We start from the raw sequence: 15,152 nt of genomic DNA on the forward strand, positions 1-15,152 counted from the left end.
GGTGGTAGAAGCAGAACTAAGTAAGTCTTTTTGTGGGAATTATTCATCTGCCACCATCACTGAAGGTGAATTTACCAGTGCCAAAATAGACAAATGGGGTACTCTCATGTGAATTTTAGAAGCACCTTATGAAAAAATGGCAAGCTCAGTGGAATAAGAAACTTTGGCAATAAGTTGAAATAAATCAAACCCCCTGTTTGACTTTGAAATCGTGAGTGCAGAGCCAAAAGTTTAAATATTATTAACAAGGTTATAAGTTGGTTGCAGAGGATTAACTTATGAATTTTTAACGAGATATTTTGTATTTATAATTTATTTTTCTATCAATTAAAGATTTCACTGTAAATACATTCATTCCTTCCAAAAATTGTTTGTCTTTTGCTCAAGTTGAGTAAGACTCAGGCTAGTTGATCTCCATCTTTTAGTAAAAATAATAACCTCTTGGAATTGAAAACAGCGTTCCTTGCTATTTAAATTTTCACTCGCCATTTGTCCATCAAAGCTGTATATCTCGTTTGCAGAACAGGGGAGGCACAAAGATACTGTCTACATGCCCTCTAGTGGTAAAAAAAATTATGTGAACTAAGTAAAGCCTGGCACTATTACTGTGGTTTGTCTCTGGCAGCCAATACACATATACCAAATTTTGTAGCACGAGCAACCAAACACTTTGTGCCAAATAGTTGTGCCATTCAGAGGTGTAAAAGATGATGTGAAGATCTTCTAATTACTCCTCTCATGGATCTGTCCATTAGTAAACTACACTATGAAAGGCAACTAAATTATTGCTATGGACTCCCGAACCTAGCAGTATGGGAGATAGATCCCTTCCTTTTTCCCTTGGACAAATTAAAAGTGTACACCTTTCTTCCATTTTCCTAAATACATCCGGTAAAGTACAACATATCATTATGCAAATATGATGGTTACCTGGTTGGCCTTCCTTCACTCTCAGCAAAAGGGATTTCCAGACTTGCTAAGCCTTCTCGTTAATCATCTTAAGCCCCCTTCCAAATTAGGGAAAGGTGCTTTGAATGCACTACTGTCAGTTCCACCAGAACCTAGGCTTTCTCAATTCACATTCCTACAGATTATCAAGCAAACCCTCATTGACACTTTTCCAGCAAAGCAGCTGAGGTAATTTACTAATCCAAGCAAAATGTTCACTTTAAAGCTGCATTAGTCAAAGTGGTAAATATTTTGCTATTTGTGTAGTATAAGAGCCACTAGTCATCTATGAGTTACAGGCCTCATTATTTTGACTCTTAAAGGAATTTATATATTCTATATGTTAAAGGACTAAAATTCAGCTCTGATGTAGGTTCTCAAAATAGAAGTTTTGCTCTGGGTTCTTTTAAAGAATTAAGGCGAAAGTTCTAGAACTTCAAGAAAGCAGTTCTCCCTAGAAGTTGCAGTAATTTGTTGATACAGTACTTATCGCTACACATGGCTTTGGGGTAAGTTCATAATAATAATTTTATTTTGATATTGCAGGTAGCCTGTACGAACTGGAAACGTATATTTATGATCTTGTCAGGAAAATCCAATTCAACAGACCCCCTAAGCATACGTTCTTATGTGCCTCATGAAGAAGGTGTCCTCACAAGGCTCTCTAGCTTTAGAAGCAGGGTAAGTGGTAGAATTTTGCTGAGGTTCTTTCATATTGTTTCAAATTTCAAGCTCTGTTCATTGCAAGGTAGTATGAAATAAAAACATTTTAGCAGCAGAAAAAAATCAGAACAAGATATGAAGGGATATAAACTGATGATTTATGTATGTGGGCATTCTAAGTACAGTACAGTACATCATTGAAGGACAAAATTATAACCAATTGAACTGCCTGGCAGATGCTTTAAGGTAGCAAGTAAAATTTACATATTTATCTAAAAACAAAACTATCTATGGTGGCCCTAGTAAAGATAATTTTTCTGTAACCCTATCAGTTGAGGAGGGGAAAATGTTAACCAAACCCATGGATAGAACTGTGATATGCTTCTTCGTTGGTTTTTTTTTATGCTAAACTGTATTTAAAAATTCTCTTCCTGATACCTATAGCCTGTGATAATCATTAACAAATTTTCTTTCATTTGAGGTAGAGAACACTCGAATAAATTTTATAATTGTTTTAAGAAAGGATGTGATAGTTTTCTATTAAGCTCTGTCCATTCTATAATTTTTTCCCATACTAACAAACCTTCTGTTATTATGTGGATATTCTTTCAGAGGCAGCTGGAGGTAGCCATTAGACTTTAATTGTGAGGTTGCAACCCTGCCTAACCACTTAGCGGGTAGGCTGGGGGTTACCCAGCCGCCTCTATATATATACTCTTGCAGCGTTGAGATGTCACTTTTTTTTTGGCTCAGTAGAGATAGGACGTGTCCACTCTCCTCCTGACTGTCATTGGACTTTCTGATTTTTGCTTTCTCTTTCCAGGTGTGCGTGTTCTTCACCATGTGAACGTGTCCAGGGCCTTCACCATGTGAACGTGTCCAGGGCGAGAGGGTGCCGTGTGCAGGACCTTCATCTCGTCGTTAGAGACCGACCCGCACTCTCTGTGTCCTACGTGCTGAGGGCATGTAGGGAGTGGTCTACCCTGTCAATGGGAAAAGTTTGGGCGGCGTAGGAAGAAGAAGGCTAAGCGCGATAGTTCTCCCTGAGGGGCGAGCAGTGCGTGTTCTTCTTCTTGCAACCCAAAATCTCTCTCAAAAACTCATTCTCGTGCGCGCTCTCACAAGGGACGTGCGAATAGGAGCGCAAATTGCTAATCTACTTGGCAACCCCAGGGTACTGGGTGGGTTATTGCTTCCCCTATAGGAGCAACTTCTCCTCCAGCCGCTGGCGAGCCTTTCTCCCTTTCAGATTTGTTTCAGGTGTGGTCATCCTTAGGGATTTCGGGACCCCCTTCAAAGGAGGAGCTGCAGCACCTTCAGCGCGGTGCCACGAGGGATCCTTCTCCGGAGCTGTCGACATCTCGCACTCTGGAGCTGTGCGAGGTCCATCTGTCGCCTTCCGTTGGCCGTTCCGCACATGGACGAGGTGATTGATTAATTTAAAGTTTTCAGGCATGGACGAGGTGATCGTTCGCCTCTCCAACGACCCCCTGCTGATGACAAACCCTCTCTCCATCCTGGGACCTCGTTGTTCCTTGACACTCAACCCTCTATTTCTTCCCACAGGAACCCTCAGGTTGTAGGTGATGATCTTCTTGGAATCAGAGCGCCTTCCACCAGCAGTGCTAAAGGACACATTGCCCTTCTGGAACTTCTTCCCTTGATCGTCGTTCACGATGATCGGAAGATCACCCACGCTCTAGAGCTTCGCGCTCACGAGACCTACGGTCTCAACACTCTTCGGAGGCATTCCTCTTCATGAGGATAAGTCTCGCGATCACGTTCTTCACGATCGTGAGCAAGGTCTAGACTTAGGTCCAGACGCTCACGTTCTAGATCGTCACGATCTAGATCCTGAGGACAGTACTTGTGCTTGCAAGGACAACGCTTACAATCACAAGGGCGGCGTTCGTGCTCGCGAGGGTATTGTTCACGAGGCCGACTCTCACATTCGTGTGATAGGCACTCGCAGCCTTCACGCCATTCTCGAACAAGAGCTAGACGCTCGCATTCCCGAACATCACGATCAGGAACTGCGCATTCGCGATCACGGTGTAGACGTTCCTCGTCTAGAGGTAGAGGTAGGCGTACGTGCAGTCCTTGGACCGAACCTGATGATGAGCTTGACCACTCCTCAGACAGGCGTCGAGCTAAACCCTCAGTGCCTTTCACAGCATGGGAAGTTTTAGCTAAGCATTCGCCTACACGACGCTTTGAGACGTGTCCCCCTGTGGCGTGTTCTCCGTCTAGATTAGTCAATACTCAGAGGCCTACTCTACCGACTTCGTCGGACATAGGTGCTCCTCTGGGGCAGCAGGAAGGCGCTAGACCTTCCTCTTCCTCTGTGGCTCCTAGTGCTCCTGTTGAAAGCGCTTCTGCTCGCGAAACGCGTACATTGATGCGCGAAGTTCGCGATTTTGCGTGTGAATCTCGTGATTTCACGAGCAAATCGACGAATTTCGCGAGCAATTCACGAATAGATGTGTTGGAATCGCAAGCAAGTGCGGATCCAACACCTTCCTCTGGCCCTTCTGCGTCTTCCACCTCCAGTGGAAGACCGACACCCTTCCCAGAAGGGTTCAAGGAGCCTCCTAATGGGTTTGCAAATGTGCCTATTAGTCCGGACCTTCCTCTGCATCCGAAGGAACATGTTCCTCTGCCTCAGAGGTTATCTCCTCTGTCAACTCGTAATCTTTCTGGGGTTTCATCCAAAAGACACTTGTCTAGGGACCTCCAGGGTGTACCTAGGGATTCAGAGCTTCCTCCAAGGGCATCGACCTTCATGTCCAATATCCTGAAGGCTCTGAAGTTGGTACCTCCACTGCCACAAACCCAGACTGTTCCAGTCAGGGCTACCCCTAGAATCAATCTGGAACTCTCGTCGAGTTCGTCAGTTGGGAGTCAAGACCCCAGAAGGAGATCGACGGCAGTCAAAGCTCGTAGATCACCTTGGCTGAAGGCCAAGCCACTAAAGCCTCCGGATCAGGGTCCGGTTTCTGTTCCTCTTCCAGCGGAGGAAGGAAGCTCCTACTGCCAAGGCCTCGAAGGCCTTGCAGGTTCCCCCTCCTAAGACCATGGAGGAACACCTCGTGCGTAGGGAATCGAAGGACTCCAAGATGAAACCGAAGAACGCCGCGGCACAGGAAGCTAGGGAGGCTGAGGCACAGACACGGTCCCCAGTGGCGGGCCCATCCATGGTTCCAGTTGACGACCCTGACCTACCCCAGGCTCTGGATGTGAGCCTGGAGGTGGATGACCCCTTAGACTCGGAGGATGAGAATCTACCAAAGATGGCCAGTCCGAACTATCATTCCAAACAGGAGAGAAGGGAATCAGAACATACCTTTTGGCAGGTCCTCGCCTGTATGAGGGCCATTAACAGTCTGTCCACTCCTGGTTCCACCATCCAGGAAGGGAAGGATATGGTTCTCGATGAAATATTCGAGACCCAAAAGCCTTCCAGGTTCAGTGCAGCTTTACCCTGGTCCAAAGGTCTGACAGCAGCCAAAAGGAAAGCTACCTCTCAGATAGCTGGAACTTCTAGTTCCTTGAGGGCACGTTCCTCCTCTCCGCCTCTTCCACTTCCTTTTGTGTTATAAAGGAAGTACTACGAGATCAAAGGGGAACCACATTCCACCATGACCCTCGACCCTTCGGTAGAGTGCCTAACGAAGGGAGTTGCCACACAAACCCTATCCTCTCGGAAGGCCTCGCTATCGGTAGTTGAGCTCCTAAACATAGAGAGAGGCGGGAAGTATGCCTTGCAGGCTACTTCGTGGCTGGATTTATGGTTGGGATCCTTAGCCTTCATGGTCCGCTCCCACGATCTGTCGAAGGAGTCGGCCAGGAAGACGGAGCCCTTCCTGTTGTCAGGTACCCGGACTCTTGAGTTTCTGTCGCACAACGTTTTCAACCTGTGGGCGAACGCTATATTCAGGAGAAGGGATACCGTCATAGGTCAGTTCCATAAGCAGGTGCCGAAAGTGGAGGTCTCTCGCTTTAGAAATTTCACTCTCGAGGGTTCTTCTTCATTCCGGAGGAGATAGAGGGGGCTACTGAGCGATGGAGGAAATTGTCCAACGATTCTCTCCTCCATAGGGCCATGGCATTCTGGTCCTATGGAGACCTTCCCAGTCTTCTCGACCTCACCAAGCATCTTCCTCTAACCAGTCAACTTCCAGGTCCTTGGGCCCTGCTAAGGTGTCTAAGCAGCCCTTTCAGTCCAAGGGACCAAAAGGATCCAAGTCCTTCAGAGGAAAGAAGGGAGGAAAGGGAGGTGGCCGAGGTGGTCCCTCCTTGTAGGAATGGCATTCCTTATCACTTACACCTTTGGGAGGATGCCTACAGCGCCGCTGGCAGAGGTGGCAGCTTCACGGGGCAAATCCCTGGACGGTCGATGTAATCTCCCTAAGGTGTCGCGTCCCGTTCATTTAATCTCTCCCTCCTCTGACTCGGGATCCAGTGCATCTAAGCTTCTATGCGAAGGGATCTGCAAAGGAGCTGGCCCTCAGGGCCAAAGTCCAGACCATGCTGCAGAAGGGCACCCTCCAAGAGGTAGTGGACAGGTCTCTAGGCTTTTATAATCAAATTTTTCCCTTTGAAAAAGACGACTGTAGGCTGGAGACCAGTCATCGATCTCTCCTCTCTAAACAAGTTTGTCCAACAGACTCGGTTCCGAATGGAGACAGCAGACACGGTCATCCAAGGGACTTCATGTGCACACTGGATCTGAAGGATGCATACTTCCAGATCCCAATACATCTGTCTTCAAGAATGTATCTAAGATTCATTCACGAGGGAAAGACATACAGTTCAAGGTTGTATGCTTCAGTCTCGCGACAGCCCGTCAGGTTTTTACCAAAGTGTTCGCCTTAGTGTCATCTTGGGCTCACAGGAACGGCATCCATCTTCTCATATATCTGGACGACTGGCTGATCCTAGCAGACTCGGAGACGACCCTTCTTCGCCACCGAGACGTGCTTCTCGAGTTTTGTCAGGATCTTGGGGTCCTCATAAGTCACGAGAAGTCATCACTGCAACCCTCACAAAGACTGGTATACCTCGGAATGATCTTAGACACCGTCCTAGAGAGAGTCTTCCCATCAGACGAAAGAGTACACAGGCTGAAGGAAGTGGCTGCACTCTTCCTCAGGAAAGATGTTCTTCCAGCCTCTCTTTGGTTGAGTCTGTTAGGCCACCTAACCTCTCTCAGCCGTCTTGTTCCAAATGGCCACCTCAGGATAAGATCCCTAGAGTGGCAGCTGAAGTCCGCGTGGAACCAACACTCCGACCCACCGGACACTCGAGTTCCCATAACTCAAGATCAAGTGACGGGTTTGAGTTGGTGGATGGTAGACGAAAACCTTCGGCGAGGCCAGAATCTTCTCATTCCCCCTCCGGATTTGATGCTCTTCACAGATGCATGAAAAGAAGAGTGGGGGCTCACCTGCTGCACCATACAATTTCCGGCCTTTGGTCAGATTCAGAAAGGTACGAGCACATAATTCTTCAAGAGATGAGAGAAGCTTACCTGGCTCTTCATCAGTTCCAACGGTTGTTGGCAGGTCACTCTGTGGTGTTGATGAGCGAAAACACCACAGTATTGGCTTACATAAACAAACAGGGCGATACCTTTTTGCAGCCTCTATGCCATCTTGTAGTATAGATCCTCAGATGGTCAGAAGAACATTTGGTTGCTCTATCAGCTTGCTTCATTCCCGGCAAGAGTAATGTGCTCGTGGACAATCTGAGCGGAGTCACTCAGATAGTAGGCTCTGAATGGTCTTTAAACCGTCAGATAGCCAACAAAGTCCTTACTTTGTGGGGTTCCCTGACTGTATACCTGTTCGCAACATCTCTGAACAGCAAGCTTCCGCTGTACTATTCCAACAACTGTGGGACAACATCGACGTGTATGCCTTTCCCCTGTTTTGTCTGATGAGAAGACTATTCAACAAAACAGGAGCTTCCAAAGATCTAACGATGACCCTTGTAGCTCCGCTATGGCATCATCTAGAGGGGTTTCCAGACCTTCTGCAGCTTCTAGTAGATCTACCAAGAGAACTCCCTCCATGACCAGATCTACTCAAACAGCCACACGCGAATATCTTCCACAAGACCATTTAGTCGCTTTTCATGACAAGTTGTGGAACGAATGTTCAGACACTTGCGTAGGTCCTCACCCTGGGTCTACCAGGCAAAATGGAGTCTCTTCTGTGGTTAGTGTCGTGGAAGGAATCTCTCTCCACTCGATGCCACTATTTCAGTACGTAATACAGTAGTGGAGTTTCTTGTATACCTTCAGGAGGAAGAGCTCCTTTCAGTATCGGCGGTGAAAGGCTATTGCTCAGCCTTAAGCCTTGCCTTCAAGCTGAAAGGAGTTGACATTTCCTCCTCGTTGGAAATTTCTTTACTCATGTAGAGTTATGAGATCACTTGCCCTGAGTCAGAGATCAGGCCGCCTCCTTGGAACGTGGTTTGCGTCTTGAGATCCTTAAAAGGTCCTCCCTACGGACCATTACGCCAAGCAACTGACTGAAATCTCACTTTGAAGATGGCGTTCCTGCTCGCTTTAGCCTCGGTAAAGAGAGTCAGTGAACTTCATGGCCTCTCGTCTGACATCGCCCGTTCAAGGTGATGGGGGAAGTGACGTTCAGCTTCGTCCCTGAGTTTATTATTAAGACTCAAAATCCAGGGATACAGGACCATAGATTCGGGCCCTTTCAAATTGCGAGTCTTTGTTCTGTAACCAACGACCCAGATCAATTGTTACTTTGTCCAGTGAGGAGTATGAGATACTATCTTAAACGCACTGCAGCAACACGGCCCAGACTAAGATCTCTGTTTGTTAGCTCAGGGAGAGTAAAGAGGAGGATCACCAAGAACAGTTTCCTCCTGGATTCGCTAAGTGATTGAAAGAGCCTTGGCTCCGGATCTTTCTCAGGCTTGTCGACCTAGAGCCCATGACGTCAGGGGAATCAGTACTTCCCTGGCATTTAAAACGCAACTTCTCCGTGTTGCAGGTTCTCCAAGGGAGCATGTGGAAAAGACAAACCACATTCACAGCCCACTACCTCAAAGACGTGACCCACAGGAGACTCGATACGTTTACTATCGGTCCTGTGGTGGCTGCTCAACAAGTGGTTTAAGATACCTCAAGCTCCTTGATGGACAAGTAGCAGTTGGTTGAGGGCATTGGTTACCCGGGTTAAGACTGGGATGAATGAGAAGAATGTCTAGCTTTCCTTTCTTCATCTTCCCCTCTCTTGGGGTACATCATGGGTCCTTCTGCAAGCTGGCTTCAACCTCTGCTGGTAATTGTCACTTCCCTTGTGTAGCCTAGTACAAGTTATAAAATTGTTACACTCTACGTCCCCATTGCTTTCTTCAAGGGAGCAGTGGGATACGTCTTGTTGTTTTTCCTATATAAACTCATAGACGTTAAAACAAATAACAACCTCTATTTTACTACGTTTCACAGGCCGCGAGTATACTCACTTAGTATATTTCAGCGAGGTGTCAAACTTTTCCCTAGACCACAGTAAAACCGGGTCAATGTCCATGCCAGATCTAGGACTTCCACCCACCTAAGAGTGAGTTATCCACATAAATAACGGATGGTCTGTTAGTATGGGAACAAAGGACAAATTTGGAGATAATTTGTATTTTTCCCTAACTAATACAAACCTGGAGTTATTTGTATAAATTGGCCCCCCATTACCTGTCCCCCGGAAGTCCTGCCTGCAAAAAAATGTGACGTCTCTCACCACTGTGAGAGTATACTGTATATAGAGGCGACTAGGTACCCCCCAGCCACCCCCAGCCTACCTGCTAAGCAGGTAGGCAGGGTTGCCACCTCGCAATTAAAATCTAATGGCTACCTGCAGCTGCCGCTGAAAGAATATCCACATAAATAACTCCAGGTTTGTATTAGTTAGGGAGAAATTCAAATTATCTCCGAATTTGCCATTTTTGTTTTCTATGTACATTCAGTACCAGATACAAATTTTTTTAGATAAGCAGAAATTAAGCAATATTTTACTTTGAAGAGGCTGTTTATTTTGTATTGCAGTATTATGTCAAATAATGTTTTATCATTCTTTTCAGTCTTTTGTGCTAAATCAGAAGCTGAAGACTTATACTAAGTTCCTGTTTGTACGTCATCCAATTGAACGACTTGTGTCTGCGTATAGAAATAAACTGGTTATTAACTCCACATCTGCAGCTGACTTCAAGAAGAGATTTGGGGTAGATATTTTGAGAAGATATCGAAAAGGAGATAGTGCTCATAACATCTCAAAGAGTGGTGATGGAGTGACTTTTGCTGAATTTGTGTCCTATTTGATTGATAGGAGATACGATAGTTTGCATTCTCTTAATGAACATTGGGCATTGTATGTTGACCTGTGCAATCCTTGTTCTATAAAGTATGATATTATTGGGAAATATGAAACCCTGGAGGAAGATTCTGAATATATTTTGAGGCAACTTGGAGCCAACCCTGATCTTCACTTCCCACCATTTGTGGCTTCACGCACAGGTTCTTTGGTTGCGGGCTATATTGCTTCCTTGCCAGATGAGTTGGCAGAAAAACTATATGAACTTTATAAGCCTGATTTTAAACTCTTTGAGTATGAGTTTTACAACTAAGCTCACAGAAATCATAGCAAACTGGAGGTAAGTAGTTTTACATTTAAGTTTTAGTCAATCAGAAGTGCTATATATTTAATAAGGAAAGTTTTGCATCTAGCTGTACCAACTAGATTCATTCATAATTATAAGCCTCAACATGGTGAAAATACTCGGGAAGTTTTTTTTCTGGGATGATTTATTTTACTAAAAGGATGCTTTAGATAAGGATATAGAATTTTTTTTTTTATTTAAATTGTTGCTAAAAATGTCGAAGTAAAATAAATTGAATGTCCCTGCATGTGCTGTGTTTACAGACTATCTGCTATAAGTGAAAATGACAAGGTGATAACATTTAATATTTAAGGAAGAGATGATAAACTCTTCCTAATTCCATATCAATGTATCTGCTCTTCCTCCAATTGTATCAGGGTATTTATGGGATTGGAAACTCGGGGAACCAATGAAATAACACTGGTGAAAATTTGTTAGTAATTTAATGTTGGCGCTGAAGTATGAGACTAAAGATTTTAAGGTATCTTAGAATGAAAGAAAGGGAATTTTAATAGAAAGGGGATGAGCAAAAATAATCGAATAAATGGGGAAGAGTGAGACTTTACTCAATAAAAATATATTTGCTGAAAATACTGGTTGAAGGAATGCTTATAATTGAGGTGATTGTGCAGTACTGTATTTAAGGTATGGCATTTTTTGTGTAATAAATGTGGTATTATCTATTGGGAATCTGGAATGTCATGTGCATTTACAACAGAAACTTTACTCTAATGAATATTTTTCATGGATAGATTACCAGATGTACATTTCTTGCACTTTCATTTTATTGCCCATTATTTAGCATTAAGGCAGCATTATTTCTCTGGCCGGTGAAGATACAATTAGAATTGCAAAATACTGCTGTACAAATGTAAAACCAATGTTTGGTAATAATGTGGCTGAAAATCATAACCATAAAATGAAAAAGCATGTTTATCAAGTAAGGCAGACATTGGGTACAATCATGGATTCAATAAATGCTATTCATTTCATTGCTGTTCCTTTGAATTTACAGTCATTCATACCCAGAATCCTAAGGAGTTTTCTTCAGATATTCTGCCATGTGTTTGAAACTAGATATCAACTAAATTGTCTTATGAATCTTACCCTTAGTTGTTGCAACTATAGAATTGTTCCTACACTAATACAAACCATCATTCTTTACATAGGATAGATATCAGCGAAGGTGGAGTACTTAGCAGTTAAACTTCAATGATGATGTGTAAACAGGTGGACGGTAAGAACTAGCCAGGAACTGGGAAGACCCGCCACCTTGCTTGCTCACTGAGCACTCACTTATATTTTAGCAGTCGGAACAGACGTTCTTCCATTCGCTTGAGTGTCTTGGCAATTTAATGGCATTTTCTTTCCTTTTTTCAGTGTGTTTGTGATTGTTTGCTGCCGTGGGGATGCCTGGGGAATTGCCCCGGGGTGTCAGAATAGTGTTGCAGCACCATCATAAGTGCAAAAGGGAAGGATCCCCATCTGTTGTGCCCCGCTTGCAGAGGACACTTATGCAGTTAGGAATATCCATGTGATGAGTGTCAAGAGTGGGCACCCTCCCATTGGATTGCATATGGCAAGAGGGGGAAGAAGAGGTTCAAAAGGATTCTTCACCTTTGGGGCCATCTTTGAAGTCAAAGAAATCCTGACTTCTTCCTCTAACCTAACCTCTGGTACACTTCCCTCCGACCATCCCCTTCACTTTCTTCTGGAAGCCATACGGAGAAGACTTAACCTCTTACCTTTGGGACAATTCTCAAGGCCGGATGACCTTCCCATTTCCCCTAGAGAAAAGGAAGGAGTCTTCTTGTAGTCTTCATGTTGAAGATGCCCTGTGAGTAATTTGTAAATCCTTTGGACTGCAAGGTACCCTCTTCCTAGGAGTTGTATGTGATGGTGCATGTTTCGAAGGTCGAAGACAACTACCATGACACCAGTCTCTGTCCCAGTGAAGGAGACATGCTTAGTGTTAGCATGTCTCGTGTGCACCCTCCATCTGGGATACGTGTGCTGCCCATATTTGAGAAGCTCGCTTCTCACTTGGATTCGTGTTGATGAGCAACATATGTCAACACGCACGAAAGAATGACCATGCTCACACACCTGAGCAGGCTAGTACTCCTGGGCACGCATGTGGAATAACTCGACACGCTCCACCAGACAACCTCTCCTCTCCTCGGCCTGTGGTGGTAGCACTCGTAGCACCAGCGTACACTAACCCCTTGCGCGTACCTGCCATGGGTTTGGAGCAGATGGTTTACCGACAGAACTCATCATGCGCATCACCACGCCTCTTGTCGTTTACTCACCTCAGCGCACAGCTACTGTTAGAGAGGCAGTTAATTTACAGAATCGAAGACATGCCCCGGCAGCATGCATGTCCAGCATGGTGCACAACAATGAACTCTCTCTTAGTAGAAGTTTGACGCTTGCGAGACCACCCTTCAGCCCACATTCATTATTATGAAAGCAGGTCTATCTAATAGACCTTCCTCAGTGCTGGCGTTAGGACTGTCGGCATTCAGTTACTCCTCTTGGTGATCTTAGTCCTTAAACCCGTCGCAGTTTGAGATCACTCATAGTAGTTTCTTTCATCAGCAGGTATTGTTTGGCCCGATTAAATTTGTGTTGACCTCACACTCTCTCTCTTTCTTTGTAGTCAAAGAGCCTGGAATGTCTTTAGCCTTCTTGAATACAGTACAGAACAGATTCCATTCAGATCACGAGTCCCCTGACACCTTGGAATAAAGGAGGTTTCCATCTAACTCCCTTTCCCCTTTCTCTGAGGGCTAACGCCTAAGGAAAAGTAAAAATCATGGGTCAGTACCAAAGAACAGATCTTTGCAGATGCCAGAAAGGCATTCTTGAGTTTCTCTGGAATATTATAACTCAGGATCCAGAGCTGATTCTAGAAGGGGTACTGGAAACAGCCTCTGTCTTTCTCGATCTTTTCTAAGGAAAGAAGAGCATGATACGTATTTGTCTCTTAACCCCTCCCTACACTGGTTGTGTACAGTATGAGAGAGGGAAGACTTTGTCTTCGACTAGGACTCTAACGTTGCCGTTCCTCAGCCTGCAGACCTAAGGCCCCTGATACCGAGGAGGGCGGGTCATAATCACACACACCCCCCCCCCCCCCCGTTTCTTTAGGAGTTGGTCTTTGTGCGTCAAGTCAGTGGTCTCAGGAGGCCACTTGCTCACCTCCTAAAGGAAGGAAAGTGGCCATTGCCAGGCTGTGTCATGCACCTAGGGGCACCAGACCTTGTCTGAAACTTCTGTGGTTAATTCTGTCCTAATAAGCCCGAGATAGGGTTGACTCACAGGTATCTGTGAGGAAGGATTCTCTGAGGGCAGGGAGATCCTCGATGTTGATTCCTCTGACCTTTTCATATCAGAAAAAGTATAGCTCATCCAGGAGGCTTTCCCTTTGCATTTATCTCTTGACCCTGCAGTTTCTTGTTTGCCTTCAGGTATCACTGCAGACCGTCTGGCAGCGCACTGTGGCTTTCACTGCATCAGAGGCCATGAACATAGAGAACACGGTGATGGCCGCTCTTCAAGCGTCTTCCCAGATTGAACACTGGTCTGGTACAGTGGGCTTTTTGGCCAATTATGAAGATTTGATGGAACCTGACAAGCATAAGGTTTTTAAGAACGTCGTCTTGACAGGTGTCAAATATTTTTCCAGTCTGTGAGTGAACTGGGTTTTGAAGAGACATGATGCCGTGGCCTCCAAGTTCCCCAAGCAGATCGGCTGCCAAGAGATTATGAATCTCCGCAATGCATTAGTGAAGGATCCTTCTCTGTTCCCAACAAAGGAGGTAGAGGCAACATTTGAAAAGTGGAGGAAGGCAAGTCAGGATTTGCTTTGCACTAAGCGGTGTCCTTTCATCGACCACAGTCTGCCTCCACACTCGAGTTCATTGCCTCCTCCTAGGCAGGCACACAAGCCTGCTCCTAGGAATGACCCTCATCCTGCCCCTTCCGAGTTTAGGCATGGACTTGACCAACAGTAGCCCCTTAAGAGCAGGCAAGGTAAAGGGCACAACAGACGTGGGAGGAAAAATAAAGCTAACACTCCCGCTAGCAGTTGCAGTCCTCCTATAATGCCATGTGTGGGAGGTTGCATGCATCCCCGATGGATGTGATGGTGGTATCTTTGGGCAGAATAAGTTAACTCCCTGTTAACATGAGCCATGAGGGTTATGTTCCTGGAGAGGTCGCGTTAATGGAAATCATGTTAATGAACATAATTTCCCCATAAGAAATAATGGTAATAGCAGGTGTTACGTTTCTGGACATTTGGAAAGTCTCTCTATTTTGGGGTTTTGTTACTATGAAACCTAAACATACACATTACTGATATATTTGAAGGTCACAGAAACAATAGAAACACACATTCTTACTCTATTTGTATTTATTTTATAGTAAAATAAGTTATTACCCATGTACATTCACACTATGATGCATCACTCTCGTTACCACTGTCGGCTGTCGCCTGCCTCGCTCCCATCCCGTCTCCATCTTCAGCCCCCCCCCCTCTCTCTCTCTCTCTCTCTCTCTCTCTCTCTCTCTCTCTCTCTCTCTCTCTCTCTCTCGTTTTTTCTCTTTAACATCATGATTATTTATTTACAAGGAGTTTTATATCATTAATAACATTTTTGATTTAAAAAACACAATAAACAAAACTATTTTATGTACGAAAGCACAATGCTACGACATATGCCTATAAAAAACATTAGCAATTTATTTTTCTTTCATTACGGTAAATAAATAACAGATTGTAATATATTTCCTTTTAGTCTAATGATTATTTATTTAAAATCAATATTATATCAATAAGTACATATTCAAGT

General features: G+C 44.8%; 1 protein-coding gene across 2 annotated transcripts in view; it reads left to right on the forward strand.

The window, feature by feature from the left end:
- Nucleotides 1-14,851, forward strand: part of LOC137640062 (carbohydrate sulfotransferase 11-like) — a 317,805-nt gene extending 302,954 nt beyond the window's left edge. For both annotated transcript variants that reach the window (XM_068372488.1, XM_068372489.1), the window contains exons 4-5: nucleotides 1,495-1,629; nucleotides 9,718-14,851. In XM_068372488.1, coding sequence (XP_068228589.1) covers nucleotides 1,495-1,629; nucleotides 9,718-10,260 — 678 coding nt within the window. In that variant the 3' untranslated portion in view covers nucleotides 10,261-14,851. The remainder of the gene's footprint in view (nucleotides 1-1,494; nucleotides 1,630-9,717) is intronic.
- The last annotated feature ends 301 nt before the right edge of the window (nucleotides 14,852-15,152 follow it).

This window comes from Palaemon carinicauda, chromosome 4 (genome assembly GCF_036898095.1).
Source record: "Palaemon carinicauda isolate YSFRI2023 chromosome 4, ASM3689809v2, whole genome shotgun sequence".
Taxonomy (NCBI): Eukaryota; Metazoa; Arthropoda; class Malacostraca; order Decapoda; family Palaemonidae; genus Palaemon; species Palaemon carinicauda.